The following is a 19,404-nucleotide window of genomic DNA, read 5'->3' on the forward strand; positions in this document are numbered from 1 at the left end:
GGAGGGGATTCACTGCCTGCGGTACAGCCCGTCCCGACCACAGTCACGGGCGGGTCGCAGCTCAGCCTGCCCAGAGTGCCATGAAGGCTGACAGACGGACAAGGCTCCGTGCCACCCACAGCCGGACACTTGCCAGGGGCTTGCCAGGGCCGTCAGCCCGCCCTAGCCCCGACTGGCGACACTTGACCTCGACACGGCGGAACTCCGAGCCGGGTCACGGCCCCGTGCCGCCCCCGCACCAAAGATGGCGGCAGCGCGCATGCCCCTTGGCCGCCCCGGCCCGTCGGCCGCCGCCGCTGCTCTATGGTCGGCCGCGGTACTGCCTGGGCGCGGGTGGGGGCGCTCTGGCACAACCGCCTCTGTGGTGGCGCGGCGCGGTGCACGCCGGGCCGCTGGCGGAAGAGGCGGGTCACATGACCCCGCGCGGCGCGGCGGCAGCGGCTCGGCGCGGTGTGTTCGCGGCCTAGCGGGGCCTTCGCCGGCGCAGCGCCTTCCCCGCGCCATCCCCGCCCCGCTCCGCAGCCGAGGGTGAGAACCGAGGGACTGCGGGGGAAACAGGGAGGGAGGAGGCGCGGCAGTGGCGCCTCGGCCGCCCGCTGGGCGGAGGCGCGGCCGGGACCGGGCCGAGGCCGCTGGGCCGCGGCGGGCGCTCGCTGGGGAGGTGGCTCGGGCCTGGACGGGGCGTGGAACGGGCGAGCGGCCTCGGGGCGGTGCTCGCGAGGCCCGTTCGCTTCCTCTCCCGCTGGGACGCGTGGGTCTCCATTCCGCCGGCCCCGGCGGAGGTTCGAGAGCGGCCCCGCGGGAGGCGAGGGGAGCCCATCGCACGGCCGGCACCGAGACCTGCGCGGAGCTTTGCTGGCGCCCGACGCTGCTCCCCGGGCCCGGCCGCCTTGGACTGTGGGTGGGATTTTTACTTTTGCACGTCGGCGAAACCGATCACACTAGAAAACGCGGTATATTGCGACAAGGAAGTTATTGTCCTTAGTGTGCATTGGCGTGGTCATCTTAAAACACGTGTTACCAGGTCGTAGGTAAGATAATCAAGAGTGATTCATCCGTGTTAGGAGCCGTTGTGATGGGCACATGGCATGTTTTTCTCATGATGTCTTTTTCCGTTGAAGAAGAAGATCTTTGTCTGCTGGAAGGAGAGTTTTTTGTTTCAACACAGGGAATATCCTGAACACAGCTGATGGTTTTGTTGTTTCTTTTTTTAGGTCGTTAACGGCCTTAGAGAAAGTCAGCTCTCAAAAGTTTTATATTTCTTAGCCCATTCAGACTAAAATACACGCACACTGAATTTTAGTCCCTTTTTGTGTCTGGTGGGAAAGCATTACTTCAGGTATTGCATCAGCATTTATGGAGTGAGTTCAGAACGAATTAAAAGGAAGAATAGGAGAGTTTCTTACTTTCCCTATGAAGGAGTGGCATTGATCATAGTGCTTTGTGTTTGCTGGTTTCTCTGCCTCTGAGTGCTCATTCATGTAAGTGTTGTAATGCCACAGCCATGTTTCTGTTTTGGGAAGAGTCAATAGCCAAGTTAGAATGGAAAGTCACTTACTTCACTAACCAGGGCTTTATATGGGTGCAGAGGCACAGAATTCGGAATTAAATCAAGTATCTTAAAGTTCTGATGGCATACTTAATAGACCCCTACTTAAAGGGCTTTTGGACTGAGGCTTTGGTTGGGGTAAACACGTTGCTTTTTGTGCTGCTTCATAATAACAGTGTGGGATGCAGCTATTCCACAGCAATTACTAAACTCTTTCTAGATCACCTCTGAAAAACAAGTTAGAGCAAATACTAGTGTTTTTGTTCTTAGCTTAGGAAATCTATAATATATTTTATCTCTCCCCATGTCTGTTGTGTTTAACATTTAAATCTTGCTTCGCTTGCCGACCATTTTGGAGAAAATTGTAGGGGTCTGAGAAAGTGGTAATTTTCACTGAGGAAACCAGTTGGCTTGGAATAGAAGATTTTTCTTATAGGGAGATTTTTTGATGATAAGTAATAATATAAACAGCACCTTTGTTGGGTGACAGACTACGAGATTGTTTTTATAATGGAGTGGCTTAAATATCCACCCATTGTTGGAGACCAACACACAAACCTGTGTGATAGAACAGACTTAACACACGGGTTAAAGTCTTTAGCACACGGGTTTGCTGTGTATGTTTTCTTCAGCCTGCACAGCTGTGCCACTTATTCTAGACTAAGGGTACAGACTTTGTGGTGCAGAAGAAGTGTTTTGAGAAAATATTGAAGGGAAGTTAAAATCAGATAAAATTAAATCAAACTATATCAGTCATACTGTCACTGTTGCTATGACACCTCGTGTATGTCATAGCATGAAGTATGACACGTGAAGTTTGTTTGTGTATTAAGGCTTGAGGGGTTTTGCAGTCAGTTTTAACTTTGTTTGGTGTAGCAGTAGTAAGTATTGCAACTGGTTGGTTCATGGGGAACTTCAGTGCTTTGAAATTGGTTAAGATGTTTTTGCAAGTTTTTAAATAAATAAAACTTTTACACATAAAGTTTCTGATGTGTAAACAGAGATAGTAATATAAATCCTGTAACACTCTTAGAATTACGACACTGCCCTGAGTAGATCATGGAATTGTTAATTTAAAATATGTTCATTACCAGAAATTTTTATTGAGTTTATGTTCTGCTTGTGGCATATCTCTTCACCTCTATTTAAAAAAATAGGATTAGTAAAACAGAAGGTTAAAAGAATACTATGATTAAAAAGAAATTACTGTGCTAACAGCGCAGCTGACCAGTGCAATCTCAGTCCTCTCTTACTGGGACTTCTAGGAGTCAGAGATGATAAGGAAGAGCAGGGCAGCAGTGTCTGGGTGGTGGTGACCCTTGTTTCATTGTAGTTTTGAGTTCTGTGTGCACTCAGACACTTGATTCTGGCCCTAAGGTGAGCTGTCTGCATTTGCTCAGTTGTAAATCAGAGCCAGCATGTTCCTAGTGGACAGAGCTCCATCCCAGCAGGGATCTCACCATGACAGGATTAACCAGTCTCAATGGATTTTACCAGACCTTAGAACCTATGGCTATATCCCTGTACTCTCTCCAAGTTTCAGGAAATTGATGCAGATTGCTCTGCATGTGGCTTGCTTCTACCAGGACTTAAGTCAGAAGTGCAGTGTAGAAAGCAGCTGAATTCCTTCTGGGCCAAAGTTGAACCTGGAATATTATAGCTATGTTTATGTAGCACTTGCCTTAGTAGCTCAGGCTGGTTTTGAGCTGGGTCTGCATAGAGTAAGCTTAGGTGTTTAGCCATCCATTTTATAATTATTCTGCAGCTTAGAGAAATGGCCCAAGGCTAATAAAGTGTTCACCTATGTTACTGTGTTCACTTGGATCAAGGGTGTGCTCTTGAAGGAGGTCTCACAGTCATCATCACTTAGGAAGTTTATTTCATACTGGTTTGTGCTTATTCCAGTGCATAAGCTGGCTTCCTTTTGGATGAAAATATATTCAAAAATGCACTTGTACCTACAAACTGGCATTTGTTTTAGTGGGGTGGGCCTCCCCAAAACATGTAGTGTAGACATGAGGGTCTAAACTTCCATTAGTTTTGTTTAACAGACTTGTTCCTGTTGTATTGCTTGCTGGCACAGACAGCCTAAACTGGCTGCACTTTGAGTCTGAGACCTGACATGAATCCATCATTTTGGGAGGTAAAGATGTTGTTTCAGTATTTTGAGTGGTGTCAGGCCAGTTGACCACTGCTTTTCTTTCTCCTGTACTTTTGTGACCTCTGTAACATTCATGCAAATTAAACTCTTGCTTAGAGAGCTGCTAGTTAAACTGCAGCTGTCAAGCATGCTGCTTACATTCAGTTTCACTAGAGACAGCTGAGATTTTAAAAATATGTCAGGACTGTTTAGTTTCTTACATAGACATTTGAATAAATTGGGGAAGTTGGAAGATCACCATGTACATTCCTGAGATCACAGTAAATGTAGCAGAAATCGATCACTGAACTGTACTGGCAGGGTAGGAGGACAGTCTGCAGAGAAGTTCAAGATGCTTGAACTGAGATGTGTGCAAGTGTATTCTACACAGATCCAGCTTAGCATCTCCTAAATCTTCATACCTAACCTTTGATTTGTAGTTGCTTAGGAATTTGTAGTTGCTTAGGGTGTGTTGTGCAGTTCCTTTGATTGTGGTGTCTTGGATGCATCGTCCTCCCTCGCCCAGATCTCTCACTTCTCCAGTGAGCAGTTTCACTGCTGGTATCTCGGCCCTCACAGCTTTCATAACTGAACCAGAATTCAGCTGTTCTCTGCTGCTTTCACATTAGCAGTTGCACAGAGTGGTGAGAAAGAGACCAGGCTTTCCTTAATTCTAGTTTTGATCTTAAATGCCACAGGCAGCAGAGTTGCTAGGATTGGTCCGTGTAAGAATTAAGTCAGTAAGAAAACAGCTTTCTAGCTGCTGTGAAAATAATTGTACAGCTATGGGGGGTGGGGAGAGAAAGAAGGGAATGCTTCGAAATGGACTTTTGAAGCCCTGTGTGTAACAGTGTTCCACATCATCTGCCCAAAAAGATTGAAAGACTAAGTTTGTTCGCTTCTTACTGCCTTTCTCCTTTTGTGCAGCAACAGCAACTTAGTTGACTGCTAAATCTTTGGGTTTTTAATTTAAATTATAAAAAACCCCCAACCAAACAGTTCCTTCTCTGTCATATTTAACATCCACTGGCTATGGTATGTTTCAGCATCTTTTAATTCAAAGAACTGATGCACTTCTTAGTCCCCAGGCTTTTTTTGTTGGCATCTCCAAAGTGATGGCTCAGATAAAGTGCTTATCAGAGCGAGAGAAGGGGTTGCACCTAGAGGCAGCCTGGAAAATTACTTCCCCAGTTATTCTTACATGTTTTACAGACCACACATTAACATTGTGTGGACCTCCGATGGTGCCATTCTGTTGTAGCCTGTTTAGAACCATTTCAGACCCAGTAGCTTATTGTTTGTACCATCTGCCCCAAAATAGCTTTGAATTTCATCCAGTTGTTTATCAGCTTGAAATGTAGGTAAGAATTGGGAGCCTTAAAGATCTTAATTTTGGGTTTTCTGTCGGTTATTTTTTTGTGCATGTGAAAGTTTCAAGTAGTGATACCAAGGCAGAGTTCTGTTCCCTTCCATACCATACAAGTTCCAGATTCTAGATGAATGTCAGCTGATGTACATGTAGTCTGAGGAGACAGTAAGCAACTTTTTAAAAAATAATATGGTATACATATTTGCTGCTTTTCTTTACTTATACAGTTTTAAAAATTCAGGAATTGCAGAAAGGAAATGTGTTCTTAGGCATATGGATTCTAAAAGGGAGGGGAGGTTTTATCTTTATTAGATTTCATAAAAGCTCTATTGAATTGTTTGAAAAATTTTACATTTTCTCTCTTATTTCTTCTGCCATCTTAGACCTTGTGTCACAGGAGTGTTCATTGTTTTGCTTGGTGATATATTGATAAATGCCCTTAGGGATCAATGAATGCCCTCATCACATACCTTGTGTAGTTTAGGTAGTTGTAAATGTTTCCTTGGATGAGTTATGTGATAGGGTTACATATATGTTCTTAGACCAGAATAAGTACATTCTGGTGTTAGAAGGTATTACCAAATACATCTAGGTTTCTCTTTCATTCTTTCCAGTCTGCTATATATGTTTATCTCTCATAGTTGTTTCCAGAATCTGAGGGAATAAAGTTTTTCTATGTGGTTATGTTATTAAAATTTTTACATCTTTTAGATGTACCTGCTATTATGGTAGAGTACTGATATTGTCTTTTACTTCTAGTATTTAAAACGAATGGCTTTGCTCTTGAGCAAGTCTGGAAGATACATCTGTCTCCAGCAAAGAACAAAAAAATTCAGTGCCATTGTTCCTGGCTTGAAGAAAGCATGTTACAATCTACAGTTCTGCTGCATGCATCAGGATTTTGCTTACCATAACTCTGTTTCTCCAGACAGCCTTGCTTCCCTTTTGGCTCATGGCTGACTGTTTGGAAAGCAGTTGCAGTGCAGATCTGTCACTGTGGCTTGTAGGGCAGTCTGTAGAGTCCAATGAGAAACGGAAGCGTTTCTGCCGGCAGCTTACTGGCTTCTTGTCGCTTGTGATAGTGTGTCCTCATGATTCATATCCACATGATCCACTCTGTGTGAGCTTCTGCCATGCTTCCTCCCTGCACTGTGAATGTAGGTGTATGCTCAGCAGTTATATTGTGACCAGTTTTGGTTTTTTTAGACCTGAGGGCCAGCCTTCCATGAAGACTTGACTGTGTAAGGTTACTGAAACTGTACTGGAAGCAAGAATGCATGCCTTGGTTGTATTAAGGGTGATCTTGAGTGTTTTATGACTGGGTGGTCTCTGTTTCAGGGTCAGTAATATGCATGTAAAATAATAATCTGAATAGAAAAGGATGTTTGAAATGATCTTTACTCTCTGTGGGAGCATGTTGACCCTCAGCTCATGGGCTAATGTCCAAGTTGTGCTCTAGGAGATTTGTGGACTGGGTTGAGTTAAAAATAGATCACAGAACCCTCTTTCAAGCTTTTAACTCTCTCTTTGCTGGGATTTGAGAATCTCCCCAATGTCATCTTAAATACAACTCCCATTGGTGCTGAGCATTGCAAATGTCCCACTTCTTTCTGGTGTCTTGTTCTACAGTTGTATTGTGTGTGATCATTTCTTGTACAACAGATCTACTTGCTTTATTGAAAATGCATTACAAGATCAGTTTTGCTTTCTAATACTGCAAAGATAGCTTTATTTTAAAGAAACTGTACAAACTGTTAAGTGCTCTTATTGGTATGAGGAGTCAGATATAGCTTTGTTTTTCAGTTCATTCTGAAACACTTCCTTAGAAGTGCTGTTTTTAATTGAGAGAGAAGACTTCTACTACATCTAACATAATGAATAGCTGGGGGGGAAAAAAAGTTGAAAAAATAAGTTCTAGTTTGTAGCTGAATGTCCATATAAAAATTTTAAATAATTACAGACATTTACCACTTCACTGCTTTTGTAATTCACGTTTGGGAACTGACTATAAGTTTCCTTCTCTGTTTTTTTTAGATTGTGACTGCAAGAATGTCTTTTCCACCTCATTTGAATCGCCCTCCTATGGGAATCCCAACGCTTCCCCCTGGGATCCCACCTCCACAGTTTCCTGGTTTTCCTCCACCTGTACCTCCTGGTAAGTTAAATTAATATATGGAGTATTGTAGAATTTAACTTCTTTCTGTTATTCTGAATTCCTTTAAAAGTCAGGAACTTTTGTAAATAATATATCTTGGTAACTCAGATTTGTGTACGTTGCAGTTGAGGTTCTAGTTTTCCCACAGAGAATGTCATGTGAGCAAGATCTTTTTGGTCTACCAAGAACTGTTTACATTTAACCAGAAATGAAATACTGGGCTTTTCTTGAGCCTGTATTCAAGACTGAAGCTGAGTGGTGATTTCTGTTTATATCAGGCATTCCGAAGCCAGTGTTTTGACAGCAATCCATTGTAATAGCCTTTGGAAACTCTTGGGTATGCTGAGTATGTGTAATGTGAACATAGAGGAGTAACTTTCAACTCAACTTTTTTGTGTTGTTTTTCTCTATTTTAATGTCCCACTTTCTTTTATTTTGCTTCTTGTATTCTTTCCTTTAAACATCTTGCAAATTTATAGTTAGCTTTATAATTTCTTCTGATCTTCCCAAAATTATTCCTGCCTTTTTTCTTTGTTCAACTCTAAGATCAGCCTCTGGTTTTTGAGTTGAGATTTTATCTTGTTGGTCTGGAACAGCTTTCTTTCTGTACATTGTGAGTATACGTAATGATGACTTGAGGTGGGAGAGGGGAAGACATCAGAGAATCACCTCTTCAGAATTCATCACAAGAACTGCAGAAAATAATTCCTGTGTTGTCTATATTGTCTTGAACTGTGTTGTACAGGAGTGTTGTATAGACAGTAGAGACATTCAATAAACAGATGGCTGAACTACAAAAAAATTTCTGCACATCATTTATTAGGCTAATTTTACTTGCATTAATTTTTCTAAACATTTTTCTTGAGAGCTGTGAGATGTTACCTATTTTCTGATAAAGGAAGAGCTTTTGCTTAGGTAGCATCCTGCCATCAAAAATTTCAGGTTGAATTTTAAAATAATACCTCTTATTTTTTCTAGCTCCAGTTTGTATATACTAGTGTATAAAACACCAGATACTTTAAAAAATCTTTCTGAAATATATTTTTAAATGTCTTGTTATAATTTTTGGCTATGAACATTTTACTTCTTAGAATGTGTGACAAAGATCTTTTTGTTCTCTTGTTGTGTTTAAATAGTCTCATTTTAGGAATCTGAATTTATATTAGTCTCATATTAGGAATCTGAATAGTATGTAGAGTGGAGAAGGCTGGTATTAGGTGAGAATAAAGCTTTTGTCTGCATAAGAGAAACATGATTTGCTTGCCTGTGCAGACAACATATTTTGACTTGTAGAGGATGTGGATCTCACTTCTTAGTATAAGAACATCAGTAGAGCTGAAAATGCCACAGATTTTATGAAATTTGCTCTGAATTTAGTCCATGTGTAAGATCACAATTTTAGTGACTTGCAATATTATCTTTAGCTAGCTGTTTGGTGAAAAATAAATGTCTTAGTTACCTCAGCCTGTAATTTTTTGAAGAGTTTCAGCTGGAGTAGTTTGCTTGCATAATACTGAAGTTAGGAAAGGTGGTTTGTTTTGCTTAAAAATACAGTTGCTAAAAACAGGAAGTTCTAGCATTTCCCAATATTAGTGTGGAACATCTGATAAGGAGGTGATTCTGATAAATCTCTGAAGATTACTGGATACCACTAAGGTGTAAAAAACCCAATTTTGCATGGCAGAAATGCTGTAGTAGGTGAGACCTGCAGTCCATATAGGCTGATGCAGTGTGTGGGCAGTGGGACTAGAAGGCAGCATTTAGGGTGGGCATGTATGCCTGTCTGCTCTCTGAGTCTGTTGCTTCATACACCGGTAGCCTTGGGTAGTAGAGTTTGATCTTCTGGTTGTTCTTTGTCTTCTTCTGGACCTGTCATTTGTGAACATTTTGGAATGTTTTACTCTGTTCATCTCTGTCACCTCTTAAAACAAATTTGAAAAGTCCATTAACTGCTGTTAATGTTATAATAATAATGTTATAATAGTAAAGTGCTACTCTCTTAAGTTTGTCTTTAAATTCGTTGCCTACTCAGTGTCTCCCTCCTGCCCCAGTTCTGATGTGGGAGTTGGGCGGGTTGAGTTTAGTGGTTCTGTTCTCCTCAGCCACGTTCCATCCCTTGCAAACCTCCACACTTGAAGAGTCTCAGAGTGTGCAGCCTTTCCTAATAAAGCAGCTGCTTCACCAGTGAGGTCATGTAGGTGCTGTTCTGTGAGGCTGAGCAGCCTTGGGTTGCAGAGACCAGGTCTGTAGGCCCTAGTCAAAACTGTAGGTGCATCAAGCTTTTGTGTAGCAGCTAAATGATGCCTTTATGGTCATTATATTTCCTGACATGCCCAATATTTCAGTGGATTTTTGTGGCTTCTGCTAAACATTGGGCAGATAGTTTCATAGAATTATCAGCGATAACACAAATGTGTTTGCTGATCTGTAACTTTAAAAGCCATTGTCATAATTATATTAATTATAGGGCTGCACGACCAGTCTTGCTTGTGAGTAGTTGCTACAGCCTGTCAGATGCTGTGGTGTATTAAAACAGAGAACATGGGAGAGCAAAACAGTTTTGATTGTCTAAATGATTTGGAGGAAGAAGAGGTAGTATGACCTTAGTATGAAGGGACTGAGGAAGAGAATTGAGAGCTGGAGAAAATAAAAACATAAATAAAGCAAAACCAGAGTGGATGAGGAAAAAACTGGAAAGGATATCTGAGGAGAAGTATTGTAAGACTAAACACTAGAGAAAATGGGGGAACAAGTCCAGGGGCAGTAGGTTGCAGAAATTTGTTTAGAATTTTTTGAATAGAACAAATTTCTGAATAAATATTTCTGAATTTTTTTAATACAACACTAAGGGAACAATTGAGAAGGAAAAAACAATGGAAGTCTGTAGAATGGAAAAAAAAAAGGAGATATAGGATTTCTGTGAAGAACATGAGATTGACCTCACTGTTCTCAAGTCTCAATGTGTCTGCTGATCAACAAGTAGTTTTGATGAAATCCATTCATTTAATATATTTCACCTCTAGCAGCTGGCATGTAAAGAGCCTTTCTTATGATCAGATATTGGCTCATGAAAGTGATTTAAGCTGCTAGTGAATTTGGTAGTGTAAAATAGGTTTCATATCATTAAATATTAATTTAAAATACTGTTTAATATTAATTAATGAACATTATTAAAATTCTGTGTTGTTCTAAATTAGGTATTGGAGACTGCCAAGTGAAGTATTCAGCAGCTTCTCAATAGAGATTTTTTATGCTGCCTTTATTAAGCTATTCCATAAATAGTGGCGTGAAGCCTGGTGCTGTTCTCTACAGGACCTCATCCCTATAGCCATGTGCAAAAACCATTGCACTTGTGGGAATTGTGTAAGCTGGGAACGAGATCATCTGTAGGGCATCAGCTGCCTTTGCTCTCAGGAATTCCCTGCCTCATTTATCACCCCACTGTCTTCTAGAACAATACTGTGGCTTGAATATGCTCTGAAAATAGATTTGTGTGTGACAAAGTTGAAATGGTAATACCAGAAAGTGACCAGGATGCCTATGATATGTTATATATACTTCCTTGGAATGCTTGAGGAATTACTGGTAATTAGTACTGTGAAATTCTTAGTTGACCAAAATTGCTGTCTAGTTTGAAAATCATGTCTGCAATGATTCCATTTGTATTCATCAGTTCTCAGCAGGGCAGACTAATATTAATGTATTGTCTTTCTCAGGGACCCCTATGATTCCTGTACCAATGGGCATCATGGCTCCTGCTCCAACTGTAAGTATTACAGTAGGGATGTGGGATAGCCAAATAAAATTGAGAATAAAACTTAGTATATGTCACCAGTGTTTTTGTTTTGCTCTATTCTGTCAGAATTGTATTATGAAAGAAGATGCTTAATTTTAAATGCAGCTATAATGCAAATGTTAATTTCTCACCTAGACAAAGTTTGCAGTAATGTCTGGAGACACCAGCTGCAGAGGTGAAGCAATTATTGTTCTTGCAAGAAGACACACTTCTCTCAAATACAGTGAAAGGCTTTGTCTTTGGATCATGTGTGCTCTTCCTGTGCAGTCCAGTTAGATCAGGGAGGTTCCAGGTCTCTCACTCGGAGTCTGTAGCCCTGACACAGTGCCCTGGAGGCATTACCTCATCCAGGTTTGTGAGGCCATCGCACAGCACTGCTAGGTTGTCCAAAAAGATGGGATTTGACAAGCTTACAGATAAGGTTGCTGTCTCCATGTTGCAGGAAAAGGAATAGTTGCATGTAATATCCATCTGTGGAAAAGCAAATGAAAGGTTTCTTTGTCTATCTTACAAATCTCAAGTTGGAAGGGAGGTTTATGATTTTTGGGTGGAAAAAAGTGCACTTTAAAATATAAACGTTACTTCTTGACTTCAATGTGAGTTACCATTTGTGTGATTTTGCAGGAGTGAAATCTCCCCAAAATACACAATTTTTGGATAGCTTGTATTATCTCCTACTGGAGGGTATGTTAATGGTAATCAGTGTGTTTAGGACAAATATACTGAAACAAATTTAGTTTTCAGTTTTGTGATTAGAATAACTTTTAGTAAGTGACACTTCTTGAAGGGTGTTCTGAGAAGAGAGACTATGCATAAGAATTGTTAACTCTTAGGTGAAAGAAGTGTAGCAAAATGGAGCAGATGGTCCTGCCTGTCTTTGTACAGTTACCTTACAAATGTTTGCTCCTTAACCTAAAGAGACTTTGTGGTGTGTGTTTATTAAATAAAGCAGTAGTGTTTATTCACTGTGTGGAAGCTTTAAGATCATGTGTCATGTGTCCATTGAAGCCTTTGAGCCAGAGTTACTTTTCTATTCACACCTTGGTTTTTACAGTATTAGATAAGGCAATTCAACTTCCAGTGACTCAAATGTTGCAAACTTGTTATTTGTAGGAGAAATAATACCTAATGTTACTGTATGCTCACCTTGAGACCTTCAGTGGCTGTGTTCAGTTATCTTTTGTGACTTTCCTTTGCCAGAAAATGGCCATCTTTTTTGTGTTGTAGAAAGTATTAAAGCCTGAACTGCTTATTGGTGTTTCACTCCACAAGCCTGAGGTTTGTATGTATTTGAAATAAGTGTGCATCCCTAAGTCTCATGTCTTACCAATTAAAAAAAAAAACAAACCATGCCAGTGCTTTATTTTACAATTTCTCTTCCTCTTTATAGGTGTTAGTTCCTACCACAGTGTCTATGGTTGGAAAACATTTGGGAGTCAGAAAAGATCATCCCGGCTTGAAGAACAAAGAAAATGATGAAAACTGCGGTCCCACTACTACTGTTTTTGTAGGCAACATTTCAGAGAAGGCCTCAGACATGCTCATACGGCAGCTTCTAGCAGTAAGTACAGCAGACTCTTGTTACATTTCATCCCTGGCTGATGAATAAAGGAGCCACAAGCAATGTATTGAAACTTAAAGTAGAGCTATTCCCACTCACTGGAATAGCAGTCCACTATGCCTGAATCCGATAAGAGAGTACAGCTTTTTGACAATATAGATGTCTATGAATATAGACGTATTTTATTTTTAGTAGAGTTTACCCTGTTTTAATTTTATAATATTTTGCAAAAAGTGGTCACATTTTTGTAATGATTTGAATATAATAATTAATGATACTTCTCTTAATTGCAGAAATGTGGCTTGGTTTTGAGTTGGAAGAGAGTGCAAGGAGCATCTGGAAAACTTCAAGGTAACTGTTCATGTTTTTCAAAATCTCTAGATATACTTTTTTTTATTAACTGGCAGCATTTTACTATTGTGACACATTGCTGTTCTTAATAATTTTACATTTTAAGATGCTATAATATGATAGCTGTGAAATGCTTTCTAGTAAAGGACTAGTATTTTCTGGAACTGAGAATAAAATAATATAATTAAGAATGGTTAAATGGAAAGATGTCTTGGGAGCCTAGTTTGCTTACCTTTCTTTCCTGAAGCTGAATGATTTTATAGACTATTTCTGAGAAAGCTTTCCCTCTTTGGACTTAACCCCAAAGAAAGATACTATTCTAACACTTTTACAAGTCACTTCCAGTACTATGTATTGTTCTTCTCCATGAGGGAGGTTTTTCTGATGTAAAATTGACCTTTCCTATTGTCAAGTTGAACTGTTTTAATTTTTGTGACCTTTCCAAAGTGACTGCAGGAAACAATTTTGGTTACTAATTTTTTGCTGTGTTTTTGTATCGTGCTAGATTTATGGGTTTTTTTTCTTTTTAAGTTCAGTTTCTTCAGCTTTTTTATCTCTCACACTTTTTTATTTTGCTGTCAAAAATGTTTTTCTCATTTAACACTTTTATGTAACTGTTGTGAAGAACCTAGTTTGAATGTCTGAAAGATTGAAACCCTTCCCTTTAGTTTAACTATGAGCTGTTGATTGATGCCCTTGGTCATCAGACAATTGCAAATCCACCTGAGATGTCATCATATAGACTGCATTTCTTATTTCAGACAGATATGTCAAAAGCTTTACAAACACAATCATAGTCATTTGAGTTGGAAGGGACCTTTTAAAGTTCATCTAGTCCAACCCCCTTTGACTGAATCAGGTTGCTCAGAGCCCCATCCAACCTGACCATGGAAGTTTCCAGGAATGGGACATCTACAATGTGTGTACTGGTTCCATCTTATTTATTGGACTGCTAATTATATCAAAGATGAGTTCAGTGGGTGAACATTGAGTTTTTATGATGTGTACTCCTGGCTTTTTTTAAAAAAGTGCCTGTGTTCCAAGTCTATTGATTTAAAACACATTTTTAAACAAAGTAAATTACCTGAAGAGCTTTAATGTGTTTATTTCTCATTTCAATCATCCATTTCAGCCTTTGGATTTTGTGAGTACAAAGAGCCAGATTCTACCCTACGAGCGCTGAGACTACTCCATGATCTCCAGATTGGAGAGAAGAAGTTGCTGGTCAAAGTTGATGCAAAGACAAAGGCTCAGCTAGATGAATGGAAAGCAAAGAAAAAGGCATCTAATGGGGTATGTATATAATGTGTGGTTTGCATTCTTTTAGTAGAATGTCAGTGTAACGTTGCTTTCTAGATCAGACTGTGAGCATGTCTCAGTTTCTACTTCTTTCTGTGTCTTTTATTAATTTTAGGATCCTGCCAGATTCACATAAGTGAGTCTGAAGATATGTTGAAAGGCAGAGAAATGTCAGCTCTTAATTCCATAGTGTTTGAAGCTTGCTTACCTGCAAGCTACAACTACATTTCTAGAATAACTTCTGTAATTCATTATGAAGTGCAGTAATATTTGCTGTATGTTTTGATTCCCTTGCCTCATTTTTGTTTAGAAACTCTTGAAAGTGCTGAAACCCTAGAAGAAGTTACTCTGTCAATCTGTAAATTTGCTGTCTGAGGGGAATTGATGATCTTTTGGAACAAATACTGAAAAGGAAAGAAGTAGATCCTTCACTGGAAGAGACAGATATCAGGCAGTGGGCTGCATTCAGACATTTAGTAGAGGGGAAAATTGCTTTTGTACTATCCCTTTCTGAAGCTAAGGATCTGCTCTGGAATAATTGCCAATATTTGCCATGTTGAATTCTTGTTGAGATGCAAGGATACCTTAATTGACAAGCTTGCATTGAAGTTAATGGTGTCTGTTTCTTTGCTGAAAGAAACTTGCTGTATTTCAACCCAAATCAAGTTGGGCTTTGTCTCTAACTCCTAAAGGTTTTTTATGTGCCTTAAGATACCACTTAAAACCAGTTTTTTTTCAGTAAAATCAAAGTGAGAAGAGGCTCTAGTTTAGAAAACTAAAAATTCTAATCGTGCTGTAGCAAGTAAATTTTAAAAATTTCAGTTTGGAATTTTTCTTAAATATATGTAGATTATAGTGGAAACACAGATACTTTTATTTCATTTTACCTAACCAGAAGTAGAGGCATAATGATGACTTGAAGTTCTTGACATATTTTTGACTGGCCGCCGTGTGTTTGGGCTGAAATCCAATAGCTTAGGAAAGCAGAGTGCTAACTTTGTGAGGTTTGAATGGAGTACTGTATGAGCTCTTAGCCTAGGTAAGGGCTTGATTGGACTGCCCTTTCATTCTCACTTCCTTGTTTCATGTTGGCATCACCTGTAATACTGTGTTTCACAGCTGATGTTGCAAACAAGCTTTAAAGTATTTCTGGAGTTCTTGTACATCTCTCCAGAATTTTGTTTTCTGCAAGTTACAGTCAGTCTGGGGTACTGTTTGTGACTTTGGTGAAGGCAACCATAAGAGAACTGTATGGTAGAATGAGATTAACTCCATGGTTTTTGTTGGGTCTTATTGGATTTGGCTGGCTTTTTGCTCCTTTTTGTGGTGGTGCTAAAAAAAGCTGTGAATTGCTGAGGAGTATTGATGAAGTGCATTGTGATCAAACTGCTTGCAATTCCTTTCATACCATCATTGGTGTGCTGGTGCCACTTGGATCCAAAAGTTTCAAATTTTCTCAAATATTTTGAACTAAGAAATCAAACATATAAACTACAACATGATTTCATACAGAGACACACCAAGCAAACCTTTATCTTATTACCTGCTCTCCCTGATCACTTCTTCTCCCTGGATCTCTTCAATTCCACCCCGTCACCACCTTCTAGCTCTTTTCAGCCTGCTCCTCCTTGGCCTGGCAGCTTCTTCAGCTCCAACTGAATCCTCCCTTCCCCCTCATTCTTAGCTGCTGCTCCATCAGACCCTTCCCTCCCCCTCACTCCACCCACCACCTATCGTTTGACGGGATACCCAGCTGGATCCTCAGGTGAGATTCCATTTTTCTAAAAGATTCAGGGGATTGAGCGGTGGGATACCTTGCTTGGTGTGCACATCATCTTTCTATGCTTTCATGTAATATTTAGGAAAAGGCACTTCTTTGTGTTCCTTTTCCTTGTTACAAGGTTGAAAGGGGCAAAAAGATGAGGAACTGCAAAGTACTTGATCAACAATAATTTTAAAAATAGTTTGTTGTTCAAGGAATGTTTTCCCTAATGATGTTTCTTTAATATAGTTCTCCAATTTGAAGTTGCAGCTTGGAAGTTTTAGGTAGGCATTGGTATTGCATGGCATTTAAGTAGAAGGCTTGGAGGAACTGCTGTTGAAGTGACTTGAAGTTCTGGAACATAAAAGGCAAAACTTTTGACCAAGAGCTGCACTATAGTGATTGCCTTTCTGGGAGCGTGTGGGTGTTCTCTCTTTTCCTGTCTACTGCCTTAATCACCATTTTTCTGTTCTGTTTTAGTATGATATTTTATTATACAATCCTACACTTGCTCTCTGCATCCATTCCATACAACTGCAATAAACTGTGATATTGCCAGTGTGAAAAGATCTGACTAATATAATGCAATTGATAATTACTTGTATTTGTAGGTGGTTTGGTTTTCATGTGGTGAGTTGTTTGGGTTATTTTCTTTGTTTTTGTTTTTGTTTTTTTTTTTTGGTATGTTTTTTTTTGTTTGTTTGGGGTTTTGCTTTTTTATAGTAAATAGTATAGGGGCATGAATGTGATGATGAAAGGTGAACTTCTGATAAAACAACTATTACTCTCAATTTGTTAAGTCCTGTTACTTTGCCATTTTTCCTTAGAACTCCAGACCAGAGACAACAAATGATGATGATGAAGCACTGGATGAGGAAACAAAGAGAAGAGATCAGATAATTAAAGGGGCCATTGAAGTCTTAATACGAGAATATTCCAGCGAGCTCAATGCCCCCTCCCAGGAATCTGACTCTCACCCCAGGAAGAAGAAAAAGGAAAAGAAGGAGGACGTATGTGTTTTGATTTTGGACAAAACAGATTTTTTTTTCTTCAACTCACCTTTATATAATGGCCAAACCTTGTGCAAATACTTTAAACCTAAACTTCTGATGAGAAAACAAATCAACAAGCATTGATGTCAGCAGCAATTCCTCTTTTTTTTTTTTTTTGAGCAGAAAGCTAGTCAGTTATAGACACCATCCCTTCAGGATGGTTTAGGGATTTGAGCACATTAATTTCTTGGAACAACAGATTTGAATCTGGGCAGGACTGAACCGACCTTTCATCCCTCTGAAGGTGGAAATACTGAATTTAGTGCAGTTTAATCTGTATGTGCATATAGGGTTTTCCAATAAGAACTTAAAAAACAACCGTAAAGAGTTCCTGCATACCATCCACTTCCAGTGAAAGATGCCAGGGCGCTATTGTAATGCCACGAATTTGGTAGTTTTTGACAAAATACTTCTCTCTGCTTTTTGAATGCATTCTTGTAGTGTGCCTTGATCCAACTGGTTGCAGCTGTCTACTCACATGTGGAAGCACTTCATTAGTTGTGTATGTCCTTGAAGGGGTCCTTCGGGGATGAAAGGCACATTGTAATCTTCCTGCCTTACAAAATCACTTCTAAACACATCTCAGTTTGGCTGGATTTGGTCAGCCAGCTTTCCTATCCTTGTGAAATGCGAAAAAAAAACTATGTTAAGCAGGAATGAATGTTCTGGTTTAGACCTGCTTCTGTGAATGACCTTTTTATGGATTAAAAAAAAAATGGAGAAGGGGGAACAAGGATAAGCAAACTCAGACTTAGCTTTTCCAACAAAGTTTCTAACCATGGGAAAATGGGCTTTCGCACCTACCATTCTGCACCTTATATGAAAGAGAATTGGAAAGAGATAAAAGAGATTGGAAAATTGTTTGACCAAGATTTTTACCCACTTAAGTCTTCTGCAAAGTACCTATTCCAAGGCAATGATGCAGTTTCAAATGCTTGTGGAGTTTAAATGTGGTGCAAGAAACATCTCCCTCAGGGAGCAAGTCTATCTTCCCACAATATTGTTAGTCATGGCCAACCTGAGGTATAAAAGTGCTGAGCTGAGAATTTGTTTTTCTTTCTTCTCCCTCCCTTTGGGAGAAGATGTTTTCCTTGATGACAGTTTGCAAATGAGTCACTGTTTAATGCTATCAGCTGTATTTTTTTGTTGCAAGTGCTGTTACAATGTGTATTATCCTGTGGGTAAATATACATATATATGGCCATGAATAATGCCAGGTAGTTAAACATTGTAAGAGGCCTTTGCAGTCATGAAGAGCTGGGTGCTGAGTATGTCCCTGAGACAGAGCAATATTCTCTTAGCTCTGTGTCGTATAGAACTTTGCTGATCTGAGCCAGTCGAGTAGCCAAATGAGTGCTTGTAAAATACGCAGCACTTGTGGGTTGAAATTGCACCCCGTCATCCTTTCCATACTGGGAAGGAAGACAAGAAACTTGGAAGTTACCGTCTTTGGCCTGTGTGGATAGAGGTGGGAGTGAAGAGATGGTACTAGCTTCTTGTTCTCTTGTCCATAAAGGAGAGGGGAGAGAGACTGTGAGGGTGGGGGGGAAAGGGAAGATGGATGCAGATATATTGTGGGGGCGGTGAGGGGGGTGTGGAAACTCACCAGCTTTGGGGCTGTTGTCCCCTGAAGGGCTTGGTGTGGAGATGACTCCCGCTGGTGTTAGCAGCAGAGGCTATTAGTTCTTCTGGGTGAAGGCATGACTGCTGTGGGGGAGTTGAAAATGTGTGTGGGGAGCTGAGAGTGAGTGGAATCTGGTTTTCAATTTCAAGCACGGGGAACCTCGCTAATTCGCACTAACTATAAGAGCAGGTGCAATCTACCAAATTCTGCGAATTAGCGAGTAAATGAGATCAAGACATACCCACTGCAAATATACATATTTATTTTGGCAAGTGTAGCTTAGCCTTGTTTCTGATGCTACCATAGCGTACTAATATCCTGTAGTACACTTGTAATTCAGTGAAGTCTTACTAACATGAGACATCACTATGTGTTTGTAAGTAGTTCAGCAAAGGGAGAATTAGCGAGGTTCTTCTGTAACTTTGTTGAATCAAAGAAATGAGATCACAGCAATACAATATTGCGTTGTAGTACAAACATACAAAACATTGTTTTTCAGAGTAGTGTGCAATCAATTTTTAAAAAAAAAAATCTCCGTGGATTTTTCCGCAGATTTTCCGCAGATTTCCAGTGGCCCCACTGATACCTTATCCACTCATCACCAAGGTTCGTTTACATTGTAGGCTTTGACAATGACTATGTTTACTGCTAGTTGCCAGATTTGTGACTCTTGTCCATCTGATTTTTTTTTTTTTTTCCACTCATTAACATCAGACTGTCAGGTTTGGTACTGCAGAAGGACTTTA

At 40.0% G+C, this 19,404-nt stretch overlaps 1 protein-coding gene across 3 annotated transcripts in view; it reads left to right on the forward strand.

Moving 5' to 3' along the window:
- Positions 1-392: 392 nt before the first annotated feature.
- Positions 393-19,404, forward strand: part of RBM25 (RNA binding motif protein 25) — a 32,890-nt gene continuing 13,878 nt past the window's right edge. Inside the window, exons 1-8 of one of the 3 annotated variants that reach the window (XM_064713784.1) lie at positions 393-528; positions 7,093-7,213; positions 10,930-10,979; positions 12,400-12,570; positions 12,864-12,921; positions 14,054-14,214; positions 16,810-16,992; positions 19,211-19,264. In XM_064713784.1, the coding sequence (XP_064569854.1) occupies positions 7,108-7,213; positions 10,930-10,979; positions 12,400-12,570; positions 12,864-12,921; positions 14,054-14,214; positions 16,810-16,992; positions 19,211-19,264 (783 nt within the window). In that variant the 5' untranslated portion in view covers positions 393-528; positions 7,093-7,107. Of the gene's footprint in view, positions 529-901; positions 1,032-7,092; positions 7,214-10,929; positions 10,980-12,399; positions 12,571-12,863; positions 12,922-14,053; positions 14,215-16,809; positions 16,993-19,210; positions 19,265-19,404 lie in introns of those variants that run through there. The other 2 variants (XM_064713785.1, XM_064713786.1) reach the window with 2 other exon arrangements.

This window comes from Zonotrichia leucophrys, chromosome 5, assembly GCF_028769735.1.
Source record: "Zonotrichia leucophrys gambelii isolate GWCS_2022_RI chromosome 5, RI_Zleu_2.0, whole genome shotgun sequence".
Taxonomy (NCBI): domain Eukaryota; kingdom Metazoa; phylum Chordata; class Aves; order Passeriformes; family Passerellidae; genus Zonotrichia; species Zonotrichia leucophrys.